Raw genomic sequence first — 22,777 nt, forward strand, 5'->3', positions numbered from 1 at the left:
AGAACAGTCAGTGTTCTTAACTGCTGAGCCATCTCTCCAGCCCCAGAAGTATTATTTTAAAGCAGGTATTAATTTAAGCATCTGAAGGTAAGTTCCAGAATGCAGAGAAGTTTTCAGTTTGGCTGTTGTAGGCAAACTGAAGGGTCACATGCAGCCTCCGCAGCATGTTTGTTTATAGATTGAAAATCTTACTACATTACTCACAGGATGAGAATCTTTTACTTTACTACCTACTTTCTTCCAAGAATTTGCTATAAATATGTTTAATTATATAGTGCATTAAAATTTTTGTTCATCATACTTGAAATTACTATTCTAGGTGACACAGCAAGATGTTAAAAAAGAAAATCCTTTACAGTTCAAGTTTAGAGCTAAATTCTTTCCTGAAGATGTTTCTGAGGAATTAATTCAAGAAATAACGCAGAGACTTTTCTTCTTGCAAGTTAAAGAAGCCATCTTAAATGATGAGATATACTGCCCACCAGAAACTGCAGTTCTTTTGGCTTCCTATGCCGTCCAAGCCAAGTATGGAGATTATAGTAAAGAGATTCATAAACCAGGCTATCTGGCTAACGACAGACTCCTACCACAGCGGTAGGTGAAGCATGCCCTCTGTTATGTTCTCATAAAAATACATTCCAGGAGTTTATGCTAAACATTTTTAAAAAAGATTTTTAGGTTGCCAGGTGGATCAGAGTCTGTTTAGGATTATGAGCTAGTCACTGCACAGTTTTGTGTGTTGTGCAATTGTCTCCCTCTTCTGTCTTCATTTCTCTAGGATAGGCAACAAAGGAGATTTGTGCATGAAGGATGGATGTGAATTGTTTAGTGAAAACTTGAACACAAGCAGATAGGTGTTTAATAAATACCTGTGAGGAGCTACAGGGATGGCTCACTAGTTGAAAGCACTAGCTGCTCTTACAGTGGACTCAGGTTTGGTCTGCAGCACCCACAATGGCAGCTAACAACTCTCTGTAACTTTATTTTCATAAGATCCAGTGCCCTCTTCTGGCTTCCATGGGCATAACATGCACATGGTACACTTACATATGTGCAGGCAGAATACTCATACATGCGGAGAATTGAGATTGCAAAGTGAATTGGACACCTATATCAGACTTTTGCCTCCAAAGGCTCAGGGATCATTGAGGAAGGGGCGGTGGGCAGGGTGGGGTAAAAAGATTATAAGATCCAGAGGTGGTGGAGGACCACAGAGAGTTTTCCACACAGCTGGTCAGTTGCTCATAGGAACTCACAACAATGGTGAAAGCATGCACAAGTCCATGGAAGCTCAAGCCAAACTCCAGCCCTACCTGAGGAGCTGTTGGAATCCAATGGGTGCTGAGAGGGGAGGTCAGTCATTTTTAAGGGTGTGATTCTTGGTAGGCTAACTAGGCTTCAGAGGATGGAACCACACTGAAGGACATTTGGAGACACAAATTTGAGTTTATAGGCATTTATATATATGTGTGTGTGTGTGTGTGTGTGTGTGGTAGAATACATAAAATTGGTAAAAAGAGGAGGTGTGCAGATGGAGGAGGGTATCTGAATACATTAAAAATTAGTTTTTCATATTTATTTGTTACGTTAAATGTTTCAATTATTCTCCAGAAAAAAATCACACTTATTTTCTTTTTCAAAGAAATATTTTATTTAGTATTTTTATTTTATGTGTATGAGTGTATTGCCTGCATGTAGGTAAGTGCACTTGTGTTGTGCAGTGCCCTCGGAGGTCAGAAGAGGCTGTCGGATCCCCTGGGATTGGAGTTACAGACAGTTGTTAGCTGCCGTGTGGGATTCAAACCCAGGTCTTCTGCAAGAACAACCAGTGTCCTTAACCACTGAGCCATCTCTCCAGCCCCATAAATTGAAAATTTTTTAAATGATTGTGAGACTAGTAAGTAGCAAGCTGTGTAGCTATGTTTCCCTCACAGAATTAAAGTTTTTTTCTTTTTTTTTAAGACAAGGTCTCACTGTGTAATTGCCCCAGTTGGCCTGGAACTCTATGCAGACCATCCCAGGCTGGCCACAGTCTCACAGAGATCCGCTTGCCTTTGTTTCCCAAGTGCCCCACCATGCCTGGCCAGCTTTTAAGTTTTGAAAATACTTATTTTTTGGCGGGGGGAGTCTTTTTTGAGACAGGGTCTCTCTGTAGCTCCAGCTGGCCTGGAACTCACAATGTAGACCAGGCTGGCCTGGAACTCACAGAGATCTGCCTGCCTCTACCTCCCAAGTGCTGGGATTAAAGGTGAGTGTCACCATGCCTGGCTGTTGAAAATACTTTTAAAATTAGGTTTGTTTTTTTTCTAAATTTTTTATTGAAATTTTCTTTCTTTCTTTCTTTCTTTTATTTTTTATTTATTTATTTATTTTATGTGTATGCATGTATTGCCTGCATGTAGGTAAGTGCACCTGTGTTGTGCAGTGCCCATGGAGGACAGAAGAGGCTGTCGGATCCCCTGGAACTGGAGTTACGGACAGTTGTTAGCTGCCATGTGGGTGCTGGGATTCAAACGTGGGTCTTCTGCAAGAACAGCCAGTGTTTTTAACTGCTGAGCCACCTATCCAGCCCTTAATTTTTGTGTATTCCATACACAGCATCTTAATCATCTTTTACCTCCTTCCTCATCGACACCCTCCCATAGCCTCCCAACTGGATTACATGCATTCCGTCATTTATGTTGAGGCCTATTGAGTTGAGTTAGTGTCCCCAGATGTCCCTCAGTGCAGGTTCATCTACTGGTGTCTAGTCAGCCTATCTAGAGTCACGCCCTTTAAGAAGATCAGCTCTTTCTCACCCAGCAGTAATCAACTTCCCAGTAGTTCTTCAGCTAAGGTTGGGGCCTGCTGCACATTTCCACAGTTCTGTGCTGGGTTTTTGTCTGCTTGAGTTTGCATGGGTCTTGTGCATGTTGGCACCATTGCTGTAGGTTCATATGAGCAAGATCCCAGGAGTCTGTAGGACTCTTTCTTTATGGTCATACACCTCCTCCTCTGGTTCTTATGATCTTTTGGTCCCCTCTTCTGCAGTGGTACCTGAGCCCTGGGTGGGTGGAGTTTAATATAGGAGTCCTGTCCAAGGACCCACAGTCTGCAGACTTTCGCTCTCTACACTTTGGCCATTTGTGACCTTTTATGTTCCTGGCCCTCTGTTGCATAAGGGAGCTTCATTGATGAGAATTGAGAGATTCATTCATATCTTCTACCCCTTGTTCTATGTTCTGTGAGCCTTAGGTATAGAGGTTGCATTATAGATGTGCCACTTAGGCTTGGGCAATTCACAGACAATGTCTGTGTGTGACCAGTTTTGGAACTCTCTAATAATCTCCGTCTGTTGTAAAAGAAGGTTCTTTGATGAGTGGTGACTGGCATACTTGTCTGTAAATATAAGGATCCATATTTAATACATAGTAAGAAATTACATTTGTCTAGAGATCTGTCAGCCTTGGGTTTTCTCTAAGATCTATGACCTGTCTAGCTATGGTTATTTAGCCAGGTTTACAGTACTACACGAGTTTCTTCCCATTGAGTGGGCTTTAAGTCTAATTAGGTAGCTGTTGATTATCCCCAAGATAAAAGTGTGACTGCTGCACCAGTGTCATTTCCTGTGCCAGACACTGATGTGGTTATTAGGCCTTGAAGCTGGGGTTGGAGCATCGTTTGATGTTCTCCCTTACCAGCTTGCGTAGTGCTCTCCAAAGCTATGAGAGCTAGCCTTCAGGGGAGGTGGCTTCCAGGTCAGTTCCAGCTCCATTCCTCCAAATATGCCCAAAGTATGTCCTGTCTCCGGCAATAGGGTCTAGGCTAGTGCTCTGTTTCAGAGTTCTACCTTTGGACACTGAACTTTGAACTATGCCAGTATCATGGCATAGGTAATAAATGACTAGACAGAAGAACTGCATTTGGGAACTGAATCTGCTCTTTGCTAGTTACATTGCCTTAGACCTAAATTTCTGAGCCTCAGTGTCTAAATCTGCAAAGTGGAATAATTCTGCTCTGTGTTTCATTTTATGATTATAATGCATGAGCTCTATGGCTTATAGTGTAACCTACACGTTACTTGCTAGTGCCTTAGTTTTTAACTTTGGTGGCATTCATGTTCTTTTTCTTTTTCTTTTTTTTTTTTTTTTTTTGGTCTTTTTGAGACAGGGTCTCTCTGCAGCTCCAGCTGGCCTGGAACTCACTATGTAGACCAGGCTGGCCTGGAGCTCACAGAGATCCAGCTGTCTCTGCCTCCCGAGTGCTGGAATTAAAGGTGTGTGCTACCACACCTGGCACATGCATGTTCTTAATAATTAGAAAGTATATTGGATTATTCTTTTAGCTCCCAGAGAGAGACTTTTGTTGTTGTTGTTGTTTGGTTTATAATTCTTGATCTAAATTCTTAAATTTAAAATTTTCTGTATAAGTATGTAATGGCATAAGACTAAGAGTTCAGTGTAGCTGGGCGTGGGGCCAAGCCTTTAATTCCAGGCTTGTTGCAGTGTTCTGCTTTTTAGTGTAATAATACTTATGTTTGAGGAAGATAGAATAATGCCCATTGTTTACCAAGGAAATCAGGAATATGGAGATATTTGTAAATTTGATTTTGTCTGTCTTAAACAATTTTGTATTGCTGTAACAATGTGTGAGACTGAGCAATTTATAGAGAAAAAAGAGTGAATTTGGTTTATACTTCTGAAGGCTCTTAAGATCTGACTGCTGCAAGTGGTAGGCTTCTATAAAGGCCTTATGGCAGAAAAGTAGAGGGCCCCTAGACTTACATAAGGAGAGGGGAGGGAAAGGTGGCTGGATGCTTTGTGACAACCTGTACTTTTAATAACTAATTTTAAGAACTAATCTAGCCTTTGAAGAGAGGCATTAGTGCCGCTTCAAGGCCTACCAGCTCTGAACCCTGTTACTTTGGGAACTAAGCCTTAACATGAGTTTCGGTGGGGATACATTATAGCCATGTCCTTGTTTTGATGGATATTTCAACCGCAGATCCCTTTTCCCAGATACTTGTGGTTGGGTCCCTTCTCCCTCTCTCCTCTTTTCCTTCCCTCCTCCTTCCTTCCTTTGGGAATGAGGTCTCACTATAGTGCCTAGGATGATCTTGAACTCCTGAGCTCAAGTGGTCATCCTCCCTTAGCCTCTGAGTGCTCAAGACTGTAGGTGATATATATTTTAAATTAATTCAGTAATAAATTATTAACATGGTAGAATCTTATTGCAGATAAAGATTAGTTCTTACTTTAAATTGAGGTATAATTTGCATAAAGACAGATTAGGTTTTATGTTATCACTTCTGTAAAGTTTTGTAGTAAAATTCCTTAAATATTTACAAAGTATTGAACATACTTAATTTCATACAAGTATAACAGGTAATTATTTTTTCAGTGTTAGATCACTTTGCTGTTTGGTTGAACATCAAATAAGTACATTACGTTACATTTAAATAATAGTCATGTGACTAAGAAATTTTTAAATACTAGAATTTACACAATCAATCTCTTCATTTCAAAAGCATGTGTATCCTACCTAGCTCCTTCTACTTAAAAAGAAGGAAGAGAACTTGAGGTCTAGCTCCAGGAAAGTTGGTAGAATACTTGCCTAGCTTGCGTGAGGCCTTGAGTTCCATTTCCAGCCCTGCAATAAAATTTGGGGCTGGAGAGATGACTCAGAGGTTAAAAGCAATGACTGCTCTAGCAGAGGACCTAGGTTCAGTTTCTAGCACCCACATGGTGGCTAACAGTCTCTGACTCCAGCTCTGGGGATCCAATGCCCTCTTCTGGCCTCCATGGGCATTTTGCAACATGGGTGCACTCAGATACATGTAGGCAAAACACTCATACACATAAAATAAAAATATGTCAATCAAGGGGCTGGAGAGATGGCTCAGCAGTTAAGATCACTGACTGCTCTTGCAGAGGACCCAGGCTCGATTCCCAGCACCCATGTGGCGGCTACAAACCATGCTTAACTCCAGTTCCAGGGGAATCCAAAGCCTCTCTGACCTCTGTGGCATTGTACAACATGGGTTCACTCACATGGATGCAGACAGTATGCTCATACCCAAAATTAAAAAATATATATATAAATCAAAAACAATTAAAAAAAAGAAGTACAATAAAATAATATCAAGAAGGAAGCTTACTGAGCTTGTTTAGATTATTTGTAGTTGTGAGTGTAAATATTTCTTAAGGATTTTTCTTACTATTAGGTTTTCCAGAGGGATGGTTCATGGGGAACTAATTCAAGCTATCTAAGCTTAAAAGAGACTTGGCCACAAGTTCCGTAATACAGCATCATCATCATCATTATCATCATAATCACCATCATCATCATCATCATCATGATTATTATTATTATTATTGGTTTTGAATGGTGAAAACATTCCCAGTGCCTGACATATTCTGTGTATAGTATATAGCATACTTTTCTAAGTATCTAGGTATAGGGAACAGGTAAGAAGTACTCAGACATTTATTTGGCGATAATAAATCAAACAGTGATTTGTATCTGTTTAATTCATATATTGAAAACCCTTTCATGCAATCTGCCTCCACAGTAGAGCTTGCATTCTGGTGGTGGATAAGCTGTACTAGACAGTAGTTCTTACCTTGAGAGGAGCTAGAAATACAATGTTCCATGCTGTTTCTGGCTTCCGTTAGCCAGGTGGCTAGTAATAATACCTTTATCAAGATGGGGGAAGCAAAAATAAATTTGGTAGGAGGGTAGATTCAGTTTTGCACTTGTAAATTTGGAATGCATATGGTATAAAACAGAGAGATCTAGTGTTTGTTTGCATATGTGGCCTGACTCTTATGATATCTCAGCTATACACACAGCATTGGGAATGGTTAGCAAATAGGTAAGTTTGTAGGGGCTTCTTTGGAGGCTAGCAGGCCTTGAACACATTGTATAGCCCATGCTGACTTCAAACTCACAGTAGTCCTGCTTGAATTTATTATTATTATTACTATTTTGAATGTATGAGTGTATTCCCTGCATGTATGTAAGTGTACCCATGTCATGCATTGCCGATGGAGGTCAGAAGAAGGTGTTGGATTCCCCTGGAACTGGAGTTAAGGAAGACTTAGCTGCCCTGTGGGTGCTGGGAATTGAATCCAGGTCCTCTGCAAAGAGCAGAAAGTGGTCTTATCCACTGAGCCATCTCTTCAGTCCCTGCCTCAGTGTCTTGAATACGGGGGATTATAGATCTTCACCATCATGCTTGGCTTAAAGTCTTTGTTTTTTATTGGAAATATCTGAATTCTTGTAAACTGTACAATAAGTGTTTTAAAGCATGTATTATTTTAAGTAATTTAAACTAGGGCTGGAGAGATGGCTCAGTGTTAAGAGCACTTGTTGCTCTTGCAGAGGACCTGGGTTGGGTTCCCAGCTCCCACATGGAGACTCACAACCATCTGTCACTCCAGTTCCAGAGGATCTGATGCCTCTTTCTGCCTCTCTGGACACTGCATGCAGGTGGCGCACATATATGTGTGCTATCTAAATAGTTTTAGGATAATTGTAGATTCAGATGCAGTTGTAAAAAGAGAAATACCGTGTATCCCTCTCCTGGCTTTCCATGATGGCATCTTATATGACTACAGTATAATATTAAACCAATGTACCCACACTGACATGATCAACCACCTTATTCAGATTTCATCACTTTTATGTTCATTCAATTGGTTTTAGTTTTATGTGGTTTTATCGTATATGTTTGATTTATATGACACCATAGTCAAGTTGTGAAACGAATCTGCTTTTTAAAAAGAAAAATTGGACTTTGAATCACAAAGGCATTAACTAGAACTTTTTTCCTTTCAGCGTTTTGGAACAACACAAGTTGACAAAGGAGCAGTGGGAGGAGAGAATACAGACGTGGCACGAGGAGCACAGGGGAATGCTAAGGTGCCCCGGGACTGCTTCCTATGCTCGTCCCTCCAATTTAAAATACTGTTGTTTAAAAATCTTATTGAACGGGTGAGATAGCTTATTAGGTAGAGGTGCCTTCTGCCAAGACTGACAGCTCAGGTTTGCTGTCCAGAACTCACATGGTGGAAGGAAAGAACTGACTAACTCTGGTTGTCCTCTGACCTCCACACGTGTGCTATGGTATGTGTACCCCCTCTGCCACATACACACAGACACATAAAAATGTTAATGTTATTTGGACATTTATGATTACATCAGACGATCCTCCCCAATCATTTGATATCTGTGTATAAAGTATGATATATGAATTCCAGGTATTTTTACAGTTTGACTTTATGTTTAGACACTTCTCCTTCACTCTGTTACATTTAGCTTTATTTCAACAGGGAAGACTCAATGATGGAATACTTGAAGATCGCACAAGATCTAGAAATGTATGGTGTTAACTATTTTGAAATAAAAAATAAGAAGGGTACTGAATTGTGGCTGGGCGTTGATGCTTTGGGTCTGAATATTTATGAACACGATGACAAGTAAGTCATTTAGTCGCACATGTCAGTCCGTGTTCTCGGTGTCTTTACGTTGTGTTCTACTTGTAAAGTTGTCCCTTGTCTTGGTTGCCCTTGTTGCTTTCTTTTCCTCATTGAATTAAAGGGATTAGCTAATTCCACATAGTTTTTAAGGTATCATTTCCATTTTTTTGGTGTCTTGTAGTTTCGGAGTTTACTTCTGATTGTATTTATTAAATGAGAGAATTCACTTTTATTTGAAGTATGTTGCTTTGTCTCTTGTGAATTAAGTTTAGTAACAAGTTATTCCTTAAATGTTATATAAGAAACCAAGAGCCTTGAGAAATAAAACTAAGATGTATGTTTCAACATTTCTATAGGAATTGTTTTGTATACTCTTAAACATCAGTTGAATAGGATGTCCCTATATTATGCATAGTGAATATTGTAATTATATTTTGAATTTTAATTATCATATGTAATTTCATCATAATTGATACTGCTTTCTGTCATAATTTGTACTGTTATATGTGTGAATGCACATGTATATTTACTGTATATAGATAACATAAATATATTTTGCATGAATTATATCGACCCTTATAGTCTTTCTTAAGAATAATAAGTCTTATACATTTGTTTATCAAACCACATAGCAGTCCAGTATATACTAGAAATCCTCCTCCTATGGCATCATTCTTTATTATTGATTGGCTCCAGAATTGTAGTTTATTTTATGTGTCTGATACAATGAGCATTTCAAAACATACATAGTGACTCAAAGACAGTTTCTACAAAACTATTTAAAAAGTTAGAATTCAATGAGACTGAAATTTTTGAATATTTTAGAAAAACAAAAATGACCTCAAGACTAATTTTTATGGTTGAATCACCTTTGTTTTTAAATTTTTTGTGTTAGTTTCCAAGGTTATCTTAAAACATTATTGTGAGAGTGATCTGAAGCACTTGCTTTAGATTTCTTCAACAGAGCACATAACTCTAGTGTAGTGTGCTATATTCCTACAGACTCCTTTCTAAGAAGACCTCAGCGGCCATTAGAGGGCAGTAAAACACAAGAACACAGCTAATTATTTACTTTATCTGCTTAAGTATTAAAAGTAGCATAAGTAGAAATCTGTTTTTAAATGTTTTTGTTCACATACTATAAATTCATAGTCAAGTTGTACTGAAATTCAGTACTTTTAATACATTCATATATCTAAGCATTTTAAAATTAAAGAAGAAATCTTTAATACTCAGTACTTAATATATCTGTATTCCATAGAATTTATAAAGGCTTTACTTTTCTCCCTGTCAAACTGGTATTTGTTGCAGCTAACTAGAAAAAAAAAATGCAGGAGGCTCAGTCTTAGACTCTGTTTACCAAATAGATATTCTAGGTAGTTTTAGGAAAGTGATGATTTAAGGTTCATGACACATTTATGAAATCATTCCATGGTTATTATTTTTATGTGATTAATCAGATTTCCCATTCAAATATGTCAATTGCATAGTGTAAATAAGATAATATATTTTGTGCTAAGTGTGATGGCACATGCCTTTAATCCCAGCACTCTGGGAGAAGGGGAGAGGCAGAGGCAGGTCCATCTCTGTAACATCTAGGCCAGCCTGGTCTCCATAGTGAGTTTCAGGCCAGCTAGGGCTACAGGGAGTCCCTGTTTAATATATATTATGAATATATGTAGGAATGAATATATTAATATATAATATGAATGAATTATGAACATATGAATATGTGATATATTCATATATATATGAAATAGAGATGATCTGGAACCCTTTAGACTGGTCACCCCAGAGGTGCATTTTATCCACTATTTCCTGCCTTTAAATTAAAGCAATATTCTTATTTTTAAGGCTAACACCTAAAATTGGTTTTCCCTGGAGTGAAATCAGAAATATTTCATTTAATGACAAAAAATTTGTTATAAAGCCAATTGACAAAAAAGCACCTGTAAGTACTTTTTTGTTTTTTATGTATTAACTTCAGATTTTTATTTTATGTGTATGAGTGTATTGCTTGTATATATGTAAGTGCACCCATGTCATACAGTGCCCACAGAGGTCAGAAGAAGGTGTTGAATCTCTTGAAACTGGAATTATGAATGATTGTTAGCTGCTATGTGGGTACTGGGAATCAAACCCTGGTCCTCTGCAAGAGCAGCTAGTGCTTTTAAGCACTGAACCATCTTGCCAGCCTCTACTCTAAGCTTTTTTCTACTACTTTCTTATGAAGTCACTTAAAGAATGGTATTGGTCATTACTGAGTTGTTTCTGAGGAACATTCTCTTTATGTAGTGTGTGGTAAAATGATGTTATTAAAAATTCGAAGCCTTCAATATTTTTTACAAGTTATAAGAATTTTAACTGTGATTTCATTATAAGGTAGGCATTTTGTATTAGAAGGGGATCAACAATCATAACTTAAAAAATTTTTTTTAATTATTTTTATTTTATGTGTATGCGTGTATTGCCTGCATGTAGGTAAGTGCACCCGTGTCATGCAGTGCCCATGGAGGACAGAAGAGGCTGTTGGATCCCCTGGAACTGGAGTTAAAGACAGTCGTTAGCTACTATGTGGGTGCTGGGATTCGAACCTGTGTCTTCTGCAAGAACAGTCAGTGTTCTTAACTGCTGAGCCATCTCTCTAGCCCCTCAATCATAATTCTTAAGAAATAATTTAAATAGTATTTATCAGTGGCTTGCATATAGTAGAAGTAACCCCTCCAATTCTGCTTACAGTCTTGTGCTATGAATTTATACTTTTGTAACTTGTATTTTTTTTATTTAAATAGATTTTTTTAAACCCCTGTAGCGTCACACATTCTCTAGTATTCTATTCTTATTATTTAAAAGATCAATATTTGGAGAAAATTTCTAGGTTAAAATACAGCCATGGAGCAGGACCAGTTTTGACAGTAATGGCAAAATAAACCTTTCTCTGTGTGTAAGAATAGTTGTTTGTAGTTACTTTGGAGAATAAAAAAAGAATGACATTTAATGCATCGTAACAAAACTGGTGGGGCATGAAGAGTGGAGAGCCAGTTTTGTGGAGTATGTTTTACTAGGAAACAAGAAATGCAATAATTTCTAAATTATGTGTAATGTGGCATTAGAATTCTACCTCATGTTCAAATTGATTAGTTGTTGTAAATGGCACTCATTTTCTTTCAGGAAAAGTTTAAATTTTAAATGTTTTCTGTTCAGGATTTTGTTTTTTATGCGCCTCGACTGAGAATCAATAAGCGTATTTTGGCCTTGTGTATGGGAAACCACGAACTGTACATGCGGAGAAGGAAACCTGACACTATTGAAGTGCAGCAGATGAAGGCTCAGGCTCGAGAGGAGAAGCATCAGAAGCAGCTGGAAAGGTATGACTTGACACCCTCTCCTTCTTGATTGTTTAGGCTAGGCCGGCTAACAGAGTGCTCAGTTTTATTCGCAGACTTTGTATTAAAATTGAAAAGTTAGTATTTCCTTTATCACCTTGCCTTAAAATTATTATAGTTTTCAAAGTAGAAATCTTTGACAGAAATGTCTGAGAAAGTCACTCTTCATGACGTCACAGATGCTCGTATTTCACTTTTTATTTTTTAATTATGTTTATATTTTATGTGTATGAGTGTTTTGCCTTCATGTAAAGTGCATCCATGCTGTGCAGTATTGGAGTGGAGGCCAGAAGAGGACATCTGACCACCTAGAACTGGAATTGAGGACAGGTGTTAGCTGCTGTGTGGGTGCTGGGAACTGAACCTGGGTGCTCTGCTGGCGCAGCCAGTGCTCTTAACCATGGAGCATCTTTCCAGCCCTCACTGTGGTTTTCAAATTTGAAATTTTCAAATTTGTTTTGCTTTTGCTTGCAGGTTATTTCTTAATTTTTCAGTGTAAAAATGTGCTGAATATTTAATTTTGAAGCAGTATCCGTACCATCGTAGAACTCAGTTGAAATGTTCCTGAGTAGAGCAAGCTGACTAGTCATCTCTGCCAAAGATACCGATCTTTTTGTTTGTAATTGAGACTTGAAAGAGAGACCATTAAACATATTAAAAGTAAACTTTTTTAATGGATTGAAGTTGAATAAGATCTGTATAGACCCCGGAACCATGTTATTGGACCCAAGAACGTAATTCCCAGTTCCCAAGTTTGAATCTAGATTAGTTTGGATTTTCTGCTTTATGTGAAAAGATTTAAGGGCCCAAGTAAAATTATCCTTTATTGAGAAAATCTTTAAAGAAAGTGATACTGTAAAAAATATAGTAGTCTTAGAACAAAACAAAGCAAAAAACCCTAGAAACTATTGAGCTTTGTTTCTAATGATCTTTTTACCTTGTAGCTTTCACTGACTCTAAGTGCTTCTATCATGACATAAAAAAGTTACTTTATGTGGATTTGCAGATATCATTCCATTCCGTATATCTGTTCTGCCCACAGTTGGCATATTATGTACTTTTTGCAATGATCTATGTGCTTTTTATGCATCTAGACACAGAGAAAACTGGTATATGTGTTATGTAGTAGTGTGTTTAATTAGTACTATTTGATGAGAGTGCTATATTCAGTTACTGTGGGGACTAGAAGGAAGTTTTTTTTTTTTTATTTGGTAATCCATGGTTCCTTTTGGATACATTTTACAACCTTTCTTTAGCATGCATTGAACACTCTAAACAGGAGGTATTCAGTAACTGTTTATTATTCTAGCCACACAGAGATTGGCAGTCTTTCAGAAATAGTACACCAAATTTTCATGTGTTCCTTCCATATTCATTGTTCTGAGAGAGAGGGAGAGGGAGAGGAAGAGAGAGAACAAAGGAAGGAGGAAGGGAGGGAGGGAGAGAGAAAGAACTATGTGGAAAGTTTTGGTCAGGCTCACTGGCAACTGAAAACAAAGCCAGCAGACATGGTTGGGGTAGTGCTTGGAGGCATGCCATCTATGCTGCTAGACGCTCTTGGACAAGAACAATACCTGGAGAAGACAGCAAGGAGGCCTCCTTACTTGAATACCTTGGTGTATGTGGTTGCATTTTCTCCCCAGAGCTTTCATAGCTGTATGTTTTTGACAGAGAAATAGATGGTAGTTCTCTAGTCTTTTCTCCTAAGTGCCTTACATCCAAATCAAGTGATACTCATTCTCTAATTCTTGAACATATTTGTATGGCTAAAGTTATTGACAAGTTTGGAAACGGGCTTACGCTTACAATTTGGAGTCAGAATCCTATGTGCCAATTGTAAGTCAGCTACAACTGCAGGTTTCCTGTATCACTAGACCATAGCTGGTGTCTTACCAAGACAATAGACTTTGCAACTAGAGGGTTTAAATCCTCTTCTAGTTGAATACTATCTTATTTAACACTAGTTGAATGATTTTCTTATTTTTTTAAAAAATTTTAAGTGTATTGAGTGTCTTGTGTGCATGTATGTTAAGTGCACCTGTATCATGCAATGTTTAAGGAGGTCAGAAGAGGGCATCGATCCCCTGGAACTGGAGTTAAGGACAGTTGTTAGCTGCCACTTAAGACTTAAGAAAAATGTAATTGGACCTATTTGATAGTCCTTAAAAATAAGAATTTCTCATATAATTTTTGCATGCTAGTACAGAGACTTTATAGCTTATTAGTATATTTATGTCTTGACCTAGAACTAGGTTGAAATGAGTAGAATCTGAAACTATGAATTAAAATATCTACATTTATAGTTTGAGTAATAGCAAGAAGCTTCCTGGAGAAAGTTGGACTTGACTGAGGCTTGAAAATTGAAGAAGCCAGCATAAGCAGATGTGCAGAGATAAGAATATACACGCTTGCATACGTACCAGTGAGTGGACTAGGTTAGTCCTTTTTGAACAGTGCTTCGGGGAGAAGCAATATCTTCTAGGATTTTTTTAATGTTACATTAAAAAAAAACATTTTTATTTTTTATGTGTATGTATGTAAGTAAACCCATATCATGCAATGTCTGCAGTGGTCAGAAGAGGGCATCAGATCCCCTGGAACTGGAGTTACAGGCAGTTGTTAGCTGCTGTGGGTGCTGAGAATCAAACTTAGGTCTTCTACAAGAACAGTCAGTACTCTTAACTGCTGAGCCCCAATATCTTCTAGTTTTATATGGGAGATAAGGAAGGTCTACCAGCCCTGTGTGTCAGCAAGAGATGTGAGGAGCTGAATGGAGTTGTATTCATGTAGTGTGGTCTGTGGACATAAGGTATCAGAAATGAATCTCAAAAGAAAGCTGCAGACAGAATCAACTGCGAAGTTTTTCCACATATTATTATTAGGCTAAATGTTTCCTGTATATTTACTCCACTCTTCATTAGTAACATAATTTTTGCTCCCAACTTGCTTGTGATCAGGTTCCTTTGTCTTTTTCCTGCCTGCATATGACCTGTACTTCTGTCCCTGTGGAAGAACAAATGAAACAGCAATAGGGAGAGCTAAGTAAAGCAACCCATCCCAGAAGGGGCCAGTTGTGCCAGAGTTGGACTTGAAAGGCTCTGAGTGGGTGGGTTGCATTGTAGCCTGTGGGTCTTGAGATTTGGTTTACATGGTGAATTCTCAAGAAGTATCTCTAGGGGGCTGGAAAGACGGCTCAGCAGTTGAGCCCTGGCTGTTCTTTAGAGTTCGGTTCCTAACACCCACATGGTGGCTAATAACCTCCTTAACTCCAGTTCCAAGGGATCGAATGACTTCTCCTGGCCTCTACCATTGTCACTGCATGATATGAGGGTACTTACAAAGTATTTCAGGATGGGTTGGGGGAAGAAGGAAAGTAACTGCCTTGGGGACCAAGAGCTGTGCTGGGCCTGACTGTCTGAAGGAGTGATTGATTGGGGTGGCAGACCATGGAGAAAATGGTTCTTTGAAAACTGGTACTTTGATGAATAGCCTGAAAGACAATAGTGTTTTGAGGGGAGGGACACTAGTCTTTTGCCCAAAGAACCTGGGAAATGCATTCTTTCCCTAAAGCCTCTATCATTTAGGTTTTCTAGAGGGATTATACCTCCCAAGTCCTTAAATCTGTGCCTGAATATACTCTTTATTGAAATACTGAAATACTGTACAAACCCAGTTCCGGGGTCTATAAGTAGGTATTGACTCTTTCTCCTAGGTGTTGAGAAAGTACATCATAGAGATTCCTAGAAGCAAAGTGAAGCATTCCTTACAGGAACAAGCCCCTAGGCCTTTGGCTCTTAAATGAGATGGAGTTCATTAAATCAGTAGGAGGTGTAGTGATCCTTAAATATCTTGTGTTGGGCTTTTCCCAACATTCCTCCTTTACTTCATTTACTTACGGGCCCAGAAAGGGGAGCTCAGCTACCTTCCAGAGCTTGAGACCCAGTGTGTCTGCGGTAGCCTCCTCAGCATGGCTGAGCCGATCCAAAAGAAGCTGCGAGGAGAAATGGAGAAATGCCAACAGCTGCAGAAGGACTTGAGTAAATCCATGTCAGGGAGGCAGAAGCGTGAGGCGCAACTAACAGAAAATGTTGTGAAGGCACTAGATAGGTCCAACATGGTCTTCAAACTGCGTTCCGTGCTGAAACAGGAGCTGGGAAGTCTCATGACACAGTGTGAAAGAGGCTGGACTGTATCCGAGATGAAATGAAGCCATCTGAATCCCAGCTTCAGGACCTTGAGAGGCGGGCAGAGCAACTGAGGAAAAACCCCTGTTCATCTGTTTCAGTATGTCCAGTGGGCCCAGGCAGCAAACGCAGAGGGACTCCTAGGAGAGCCTGACACCAGAGGGCATGGGATGAGGCAGCTCTGGGGTTTAGAGTCACTAATGTAGAACCTCTGTGCCTCAGCCCAACCTGTACATCATAATTATCTCCATTTCCCTTTCCATAGCCCCTTACTCTTTCTACACACACTGCCTACATGTCTAAGGTCCACATTCTTAGAACTGCAGTCTCTCTGTGACTGCAGCATGTTTTAATGTTTTGCTTTTGTATTCTCCATCTCCAGTCCTGAGGATTGACCCAGGGTCTTGCCTGTGTACTTTCTTTAAAAAAATCCATAATTATGACAACTCTCTTCCAGAGTTAACTCTTTCTGGGGAACAAATAGCTAAGATCTGCAACAATTTTCAAATTAGACTTCCAGAGAAAGAAAAAATACTTTGATAGTACAGTTTTGCTGCTGAGCCTGTAATTGAGAATTGACACTAGGTGGCAGTGATATCTTTTTGTGGAACATAAAGAAGTGTTTAAAAAAATTGATTCCATCTCTAATGAAAAAATGTACATTGTCATTGAAGTAGTGATTTGAATATTGACCATATTAAGTATCTTTTATTCCTCTTGTTTTTAGCCACAAATAAATTCAGTGGAATTTGACCAAAGATAGACCCTTCATTGATAATTTAATGACTGATTTGGGGTATATTCACAAATTTTTTTTTTTTAAAAAAGGCTTTATCAGGCCCCTGGCAGTTGCAGCTAAATGACCAAGGGAGTGTTTCCTTTTAAGCCAGCATTAAACACCTGCTTCATCCTAATAATTGTGAAAGATGATAAAACTGATTTTTCATCTATGCATAAATGGCTTTTGCACCAGAAATTAGCTTATATTTTTATTTTTAATAAAGACTGAAAATTGTTGATCTCTTTGGCCATTTTCCTGTTTAAGGTACTTTTGTGTTCTCTTTAAATCTTTGTTATTTCCCCAGTGAAGGGCTTCTGCAAGTCTGAAAAATAAATTTGCTTGGGTTCTGGAAATGGTGCAGTTAGCTCTTAAGATGTGACAGATAGGGGCTGGAGGGATGGCTCAGTGGTTAAGAGCACTGGCTGCTCTTGCAGAGGACCTGGGTTTGGTTTCCAGAACCCACATGGTGGCTAACAACACTCGTAACTACAGTTCCAGGGGGATCTGTCGCCCTCTTCTGGCCTCCAAGGGCATTGCATGTACTGGTGCACTTACGTAAATAGGCGTAAATTAAAAAAAAAAATTAAAGATGTGACATATGATCTATTGTCCTTCATGCAAAACAGTAAGTCTAATTTTTCTCCATTTTTGAATGGCCTTGAAAAACCTGCTTTATTCACAAAATAGGCTTTATTTTCTTGGCAGTTTTATAAATTTTAGGTTTTTAAGAGTGTGTGTGTGTGTGTGTGTGTGTGTGTGTGTGTGTGTGTGTGTGTAGGCCAGAGGTCAGCATAAGTAGAAATTAGCTGAGGAAGACACCTGGAAGACAGGATCTCAGAGAGTTCCAGGGACCTGCCCGTTTCTGCCTCCCCAGTACAAGGATTGTGGCGCAGACTACTATGCCTGGCTTTTTACTTGGGTACTGGGTATCCGTATTCAGGTCCTTATGCTTGTGTGACAAGCAGTTTACTAACTAATCCAGCCTCAAGTTTTTGATATTTTTAAAATAGACTGTATTATAACTCCACAATAAGAAATACTTCGGAACCCAGTATGTGTATATCTATACATGAGTGTATACTACAGCATAGTTCTATATATTTAACTGTACGTGAATGTATTGAAAATTTTCAAATGTTTATGTCGTTTCTTTTTTGATTCAGAGTTAGTAATAATGTCCCTACCTAATAATTTGTGACATAGAAATTGTAATCTCTTTTAAGGGCACAATTAGAGAATGAAAAGAAGAAAAGAGAAATTGCAGAAAAAGAGAAGGAGAGAATAGAGCGTGAAAAGGAAGAGCTGATGGAGCGCCTCAGGCAGATCGAAGAGCAGACACTGAAGGCCCAGAAAGGTAAAAGGGTGTTTTTGATGACGAATTAAGAATTACTGCTGTAGTGTCAAATAGCAGCATTTCTATACAGTTATTAAGTGTTATTTGTGTTATATCGGACACTTGTGTTTAATTACCAAATTAAAAGTTAGTGGCATCACATCAAAGTACACTGAAGGCACATTCTGTTCTGTTCTGCTCTTGTTCCCTGTCATATCTTTGATCATACGGATGGTTTTCATGTGTATTTCTCATCTATTCTTACTATGTGTATATTAATTCATACTTATTACTGTTCAGGGTTCCATAAATAAAAGCATATATTTGCTACCTTATGGCATTTAAGCAAATGTATTAATAGAGTGCTTTATGGATATTTTAAGTACTTAAATCATTTTTAATTGTTCTCACAATTATAAACTGTTTGGAACTCAACCCCTAAGAAAGATTTGATTTCAGTGTATTACAAAACTCTAGCGATGGGAGGTCTATCTAGCAGCAGGTGTCCTCTTCCCCTGCTCTTTCCATCTTTTCTGCTCCTTAGTGTAGAGGGTTGTGTTGTGTTTGTGTCAGTTAGGATGGGTACCACATAATCACGTATTGTCTATTTTGGAAGTTGTAGGACTCTGTAATAGTCTCCATCTGTTGCAAAAAGAAGCCTCCTGCTCGATAATACAATGTAGACATGATAGGGAAGCTGCACCCATGAAATACCACGGTGTGGTCGCCCAGCAGTGTGAGGGGGAGTTCACAGGGTCTCACATCTAGATGAGGAGCTCCAGGTACTCAGTGGATGCTGATTAGGGGACAATCAGTTTTCTCCAGGATTGAGCTCCCTGATAAGTTATCTACTCCCAAGTGGTCAGCTCAAAACATAAGTACACATGAGCTAAATGGACTCAGTGCATTATACACACACACACACACACACACACACACATATGTGTAAAATTATGTATATATGCATGCTTGCATATGTAACAATAATCAAAGACAACATGAAGTTGAGAAAGTTAGGGGGACATAGGAGTTGGATGGGGTGTGAAGGGTGGAAATGATGCAAATATTCATGTTTGACATTCACAAAAATTTTAAAAACACGAGAGGCGTAGTCCAAGAGTAGAGCACGTGCCCAGCATGTATAAGGCTCTGTACTCCAGCACTGAAAATACTCACACATAGACAGGTTATGCCTTTTTGGTTTTAGATTTAAAAAAATCTTTTATGTGTATGTGTGTGAGCCTATGTGAGTTTATGTGTAGCACATGCCAGGGGAGGTAGTCACACGAATGACTATCAATCTACAGTCATTCTAATACGAAGAGTATTGGTAATATTTTTAAGATAATAAAAACTTGGGAATGTACAGTGTCTCCCAATAGCCCAGGCTGTCCTCAAATTTTTGATACTCCTGGCTCCTTCCTCACCAGTGCTAGGATTTCTGGCATGTGCCACCACTCCAAAACAATGGATCTCAGGGCTGGGGATAAATAGTTCAGTCAGTAAAGTACTTGCTAGACAAGCATGTAGCCCTGAGTTTGATCCCCAGCACCCACGTAAGAGGTTAGGCAAGGTGGCACAAGCTTGTAATCTCAGTGCTAGGAGGCTGAAGCAGGCAGGTAAACTGGGCCTCATTGGTCAGCCAGCCTCACCAAATCAGTGAGCCCAGGTCCCCACGCCTCTGCGGAACAGCATCTAAGGTTGACCTCTGGCTTCCACAAAGTGCACTACACCACATGTACTATATGAGTTATTCTAGTTCAGCAGCAAAACCTTGCTTTTCAGAGCTATAACGACCTAGAAATTAGATTAATTCAAAAGCCAAAGGTAGTATAATATTTGTTTACAAGCACAAACTGGGGACAGAACTTGTTCTTGGTTTTCAAACTTGATGCTTATTCCTTCTCAGGTACCCTTTTCTTCAATCAAATCAGATTATTTATGAAATGCCTACTTTGTGCTGTATCCTAGGAGTGCAGACACATAGCATACATGGGAGGAAAATCTGCATAGATGATCTGTGCGTAAAGCACTGATCAAGTGGCACAATGTGTATTAAGTGCCACAGGACTAATATAAGAAGCACCTTTCCAGAATGCTGAAAAGAAACCTGGATGTAGGGACTTGAGGTGTAGATCATTGATGGGAAGTTTGGTTAGCATGTGAGAGGCCCTCAAGTTTCTCAGTGCCACAGTTCCAAAACCACCTATGTTGTATTAAACACTGATTAAAAAGTGAAAGTTTGATTTTTAAAGGGAATATTGAGTCATAGAACCTTTAAATTTATATAACTCTCTTTGACGGAATCACTACTTACTAAATCTTTTAATCTCATTTATTTAGGATGTATAATAAAAATATTAATGATTTTCATACATAAAACTACTCAGAGAAGCCCTGAAGAGTATGAGAGCTAGAACATAAGGCATGGAGCGTCTTTGTCAAGACAGCTTCAGATCTGTCATCTTCAAACAGGATATCAGTTTGTTTTTGTTTCTCTAATAAAGCTTTCCCAGGCTGTTCTAAAACCTACGTGATTGTCTTATTTTGTGCTAAATTTTCATTCAGATGTACTGACTTCCACCATGTTTAGTTTAACTTGTAATTTTCTTGAACATTTTTTTTATGTTTCATTGTAAATTCTTGAAATTAATTATTTAAGTCATTTATTTCAAATGAATCATTAATTGTTCTGCAATGCATCTTGAAAGATGTATTGGTGATATTTGAAAAATGCTGTCAGCAGACAATTCAGTTACTGCTCCAACAAATACCAAAGTGAATTCTTGTCCTCAGTAAAACAAGCTATAGGGCAAAGCTGTGGTGCAATGATGTCTTCGGTACTGGGTAACTAAGCATTGGGCACCGCTGTGCTCAGAGGCTCCAGCTCTTACACAGCTCAGCTCACATTCTATTGGTGGAAGATGGTGTGATGACCTAAACAAGATTGTTTTACATAGTAGGAACTGCTGTGGAAGACAGTCAACATGGCAATTTGATGAAGGGGATGTTCACTTTAGATACATACTACTCAAAAACAGGAGCGAAGCTTTAATCCTGTGCTTCTGTTAGAATATGGCCATCAGTGAGGCATTTGAGGACCCTAATTTTCTTAGGTTCCTAAATTCTAAGATGAAAATAATCTTTAACCTCACTTAGCTTTCTGAAATTAAAAAAAAAAAATTGATCCTATTTTATAAAACCCTAATATTGTTTCATTGAAGTGCTGATAGAGAGTCTATGTACCTATTAGGGAAGGGGCTTATGGAATTGTTTTAGGGAGGTTTGTTCCTACAAACTTGTACACTGTAGCCTTCCCAGGACAAGAAGAAGAGCATTACTGGCTTTCTTTACTGCCTCCCATTCATTTTTCATCCCAAATACAATTTTTGTCATTTTGAAAATTTGGCTTCTCTTTTCTCCTAACAGCTTTGTCGCAATATAGTTCTTATGCCATGCAATTATCTGTTTCAGTTACACAATTTAATGGTTTTTAGTATGTTCACAATTTTGTGCAACTATCACCAGTCAATTTTAGAATGCTGTTGTCTAAGAAATTGCGTACCCATAAGCAGTCAACTAATTTTTTCTAATATCCCAGCCTCTGGGCAACTGTTGATCCAGTCACTTTCTCTAGATTGTCCTGTTCTGGACGCAGGACTGGCTTTTACCCTAATATTTTCAAAGTTTTTCTGTATTATAGCATTTCACTCTTTTTGTTTTTCTTTTTTGTCTTTTTGAGACAGTTTCCCTGTAGCCTCAGCTGGCTTGGAACTCACTGTATAGACCAGGCTGGCCTCAAACTCACAGAGATTCACCTGCCTCTATTTCCCAAGTGCAGGGATTTAAGGCGTGCGCCATCACACCAAGCCCTTTTTTTTTTTTTAAATTTCTATCAGTTTATGGATATTATGGTGGTTTCTACTATTCCACCAAATATTGTGTATAATGTTATGAACCATACTTCGTACAGATTTTTGCTTATACGTTTTCATTTTGTTGATATGTTTTGAGTATATGACCTAAGGAGAATTGTTGGACCATATTAACTTTCACTTTTGGTTTTGTTGGTTTTTTTTTTTTTTTTTTTTGAGGCAGGATCTCCTTATAGCCCCAGCTGGCCTGGAACTCATTATTTAGACCAGGCTGACCTCATCCAGCAGAAATCTACCTGCCTCTGCCTCCTGAGTGCTGGGATTAAAGGCATGTACCACCACACCTGACTTGACTTACACTTTCTGAAGTGGCTTCATTTTTGCATTCCTGTAGCAAAGTGTGAGTTCTCTGCACTCTCACCAGTGTGTGCATACTTGTCTTTTGGGTTATAGTCTTCCTAAATGATTTGCAATGATACTTTATGGTTTTAACTTATATTCCTCTGATGCCTAATGATGTTGAAGATCTTTCCATGTGCCTATTGGTGTTTCTGTATTTTCTTTGGAGTTGCCTTTTTGTTGTCATTATAAGGTTCTTACAGGTCTTGGACACAAATTCTTTGTCAAATATATGATTTGTGAATATGTTTTCCTGTTCCAGAGTATTATCTCTCAACTTTGTCATTGGTAGCCCTGATGTTGCCTAGGGCTTGTTGGTCTTAGAGGGCCTCAATGCCATCCTTTGACTCCTGGTTACAG

General features: G+C 38.7%; 1 protein-coding gene across 4 annotated transcripts in view; it reads left to right on the forward strand.

Moving 5' to 3' along the window:
- The window catches only part of Rdx (radixin), a 90,548-nt gene that overhangs the window by 24,120 nt on the left and 43,651 nt on the right, over positions 1-22,777 (forward strand). For 3 of the 4 annotated variants that reach the window (XM_029563411.1, XM_008832812.2, XM_029563412.1), the window contains exons 6-11: positions 320-594; positions 7,819-7,902; positions 8,313-8,459; positions 10,314-10,410; positions 11,664-11,827; positions 18,034-18,164. In XM_029563411.1, coding sequence (XP_029419271.1) covers positions 320-594; positions 7,819-7,902; positions 8,313-8,459; positions 10,314-10,410; positions 11,664-11,827; positions 18,034-18,164 — 898 coding nt within the window. Of the gene's footprint in view, positions 1-319; positions 595-7,818; positions 7,903-8,312; positions 8,460-10,313; positions 10,411-11,663; positions 11,828-18,033; positions 18,165-20,486; positions 20,670-22,777 lie in introns of those variants that run through there. The other variant, XM_029563413.1, reaches the window with a different exon arrangement.

This window comes from Nannospalax galili, unplaced genomic scaffold (assembly GCF_000622305.1).
Source record: "Nannospalax galili isolate Female #2095 unplaced genomic scaffold, S.galili_v1.0 scaffold335, whole genome shotgun sequence".
Taxonomy (NCBI): domain Eukaryota; kingdom Metazoa; phylum Chordata; class Mammalia; order Rodentia; family Spalacidae; genus Nannospalax; species Nannospalax galili.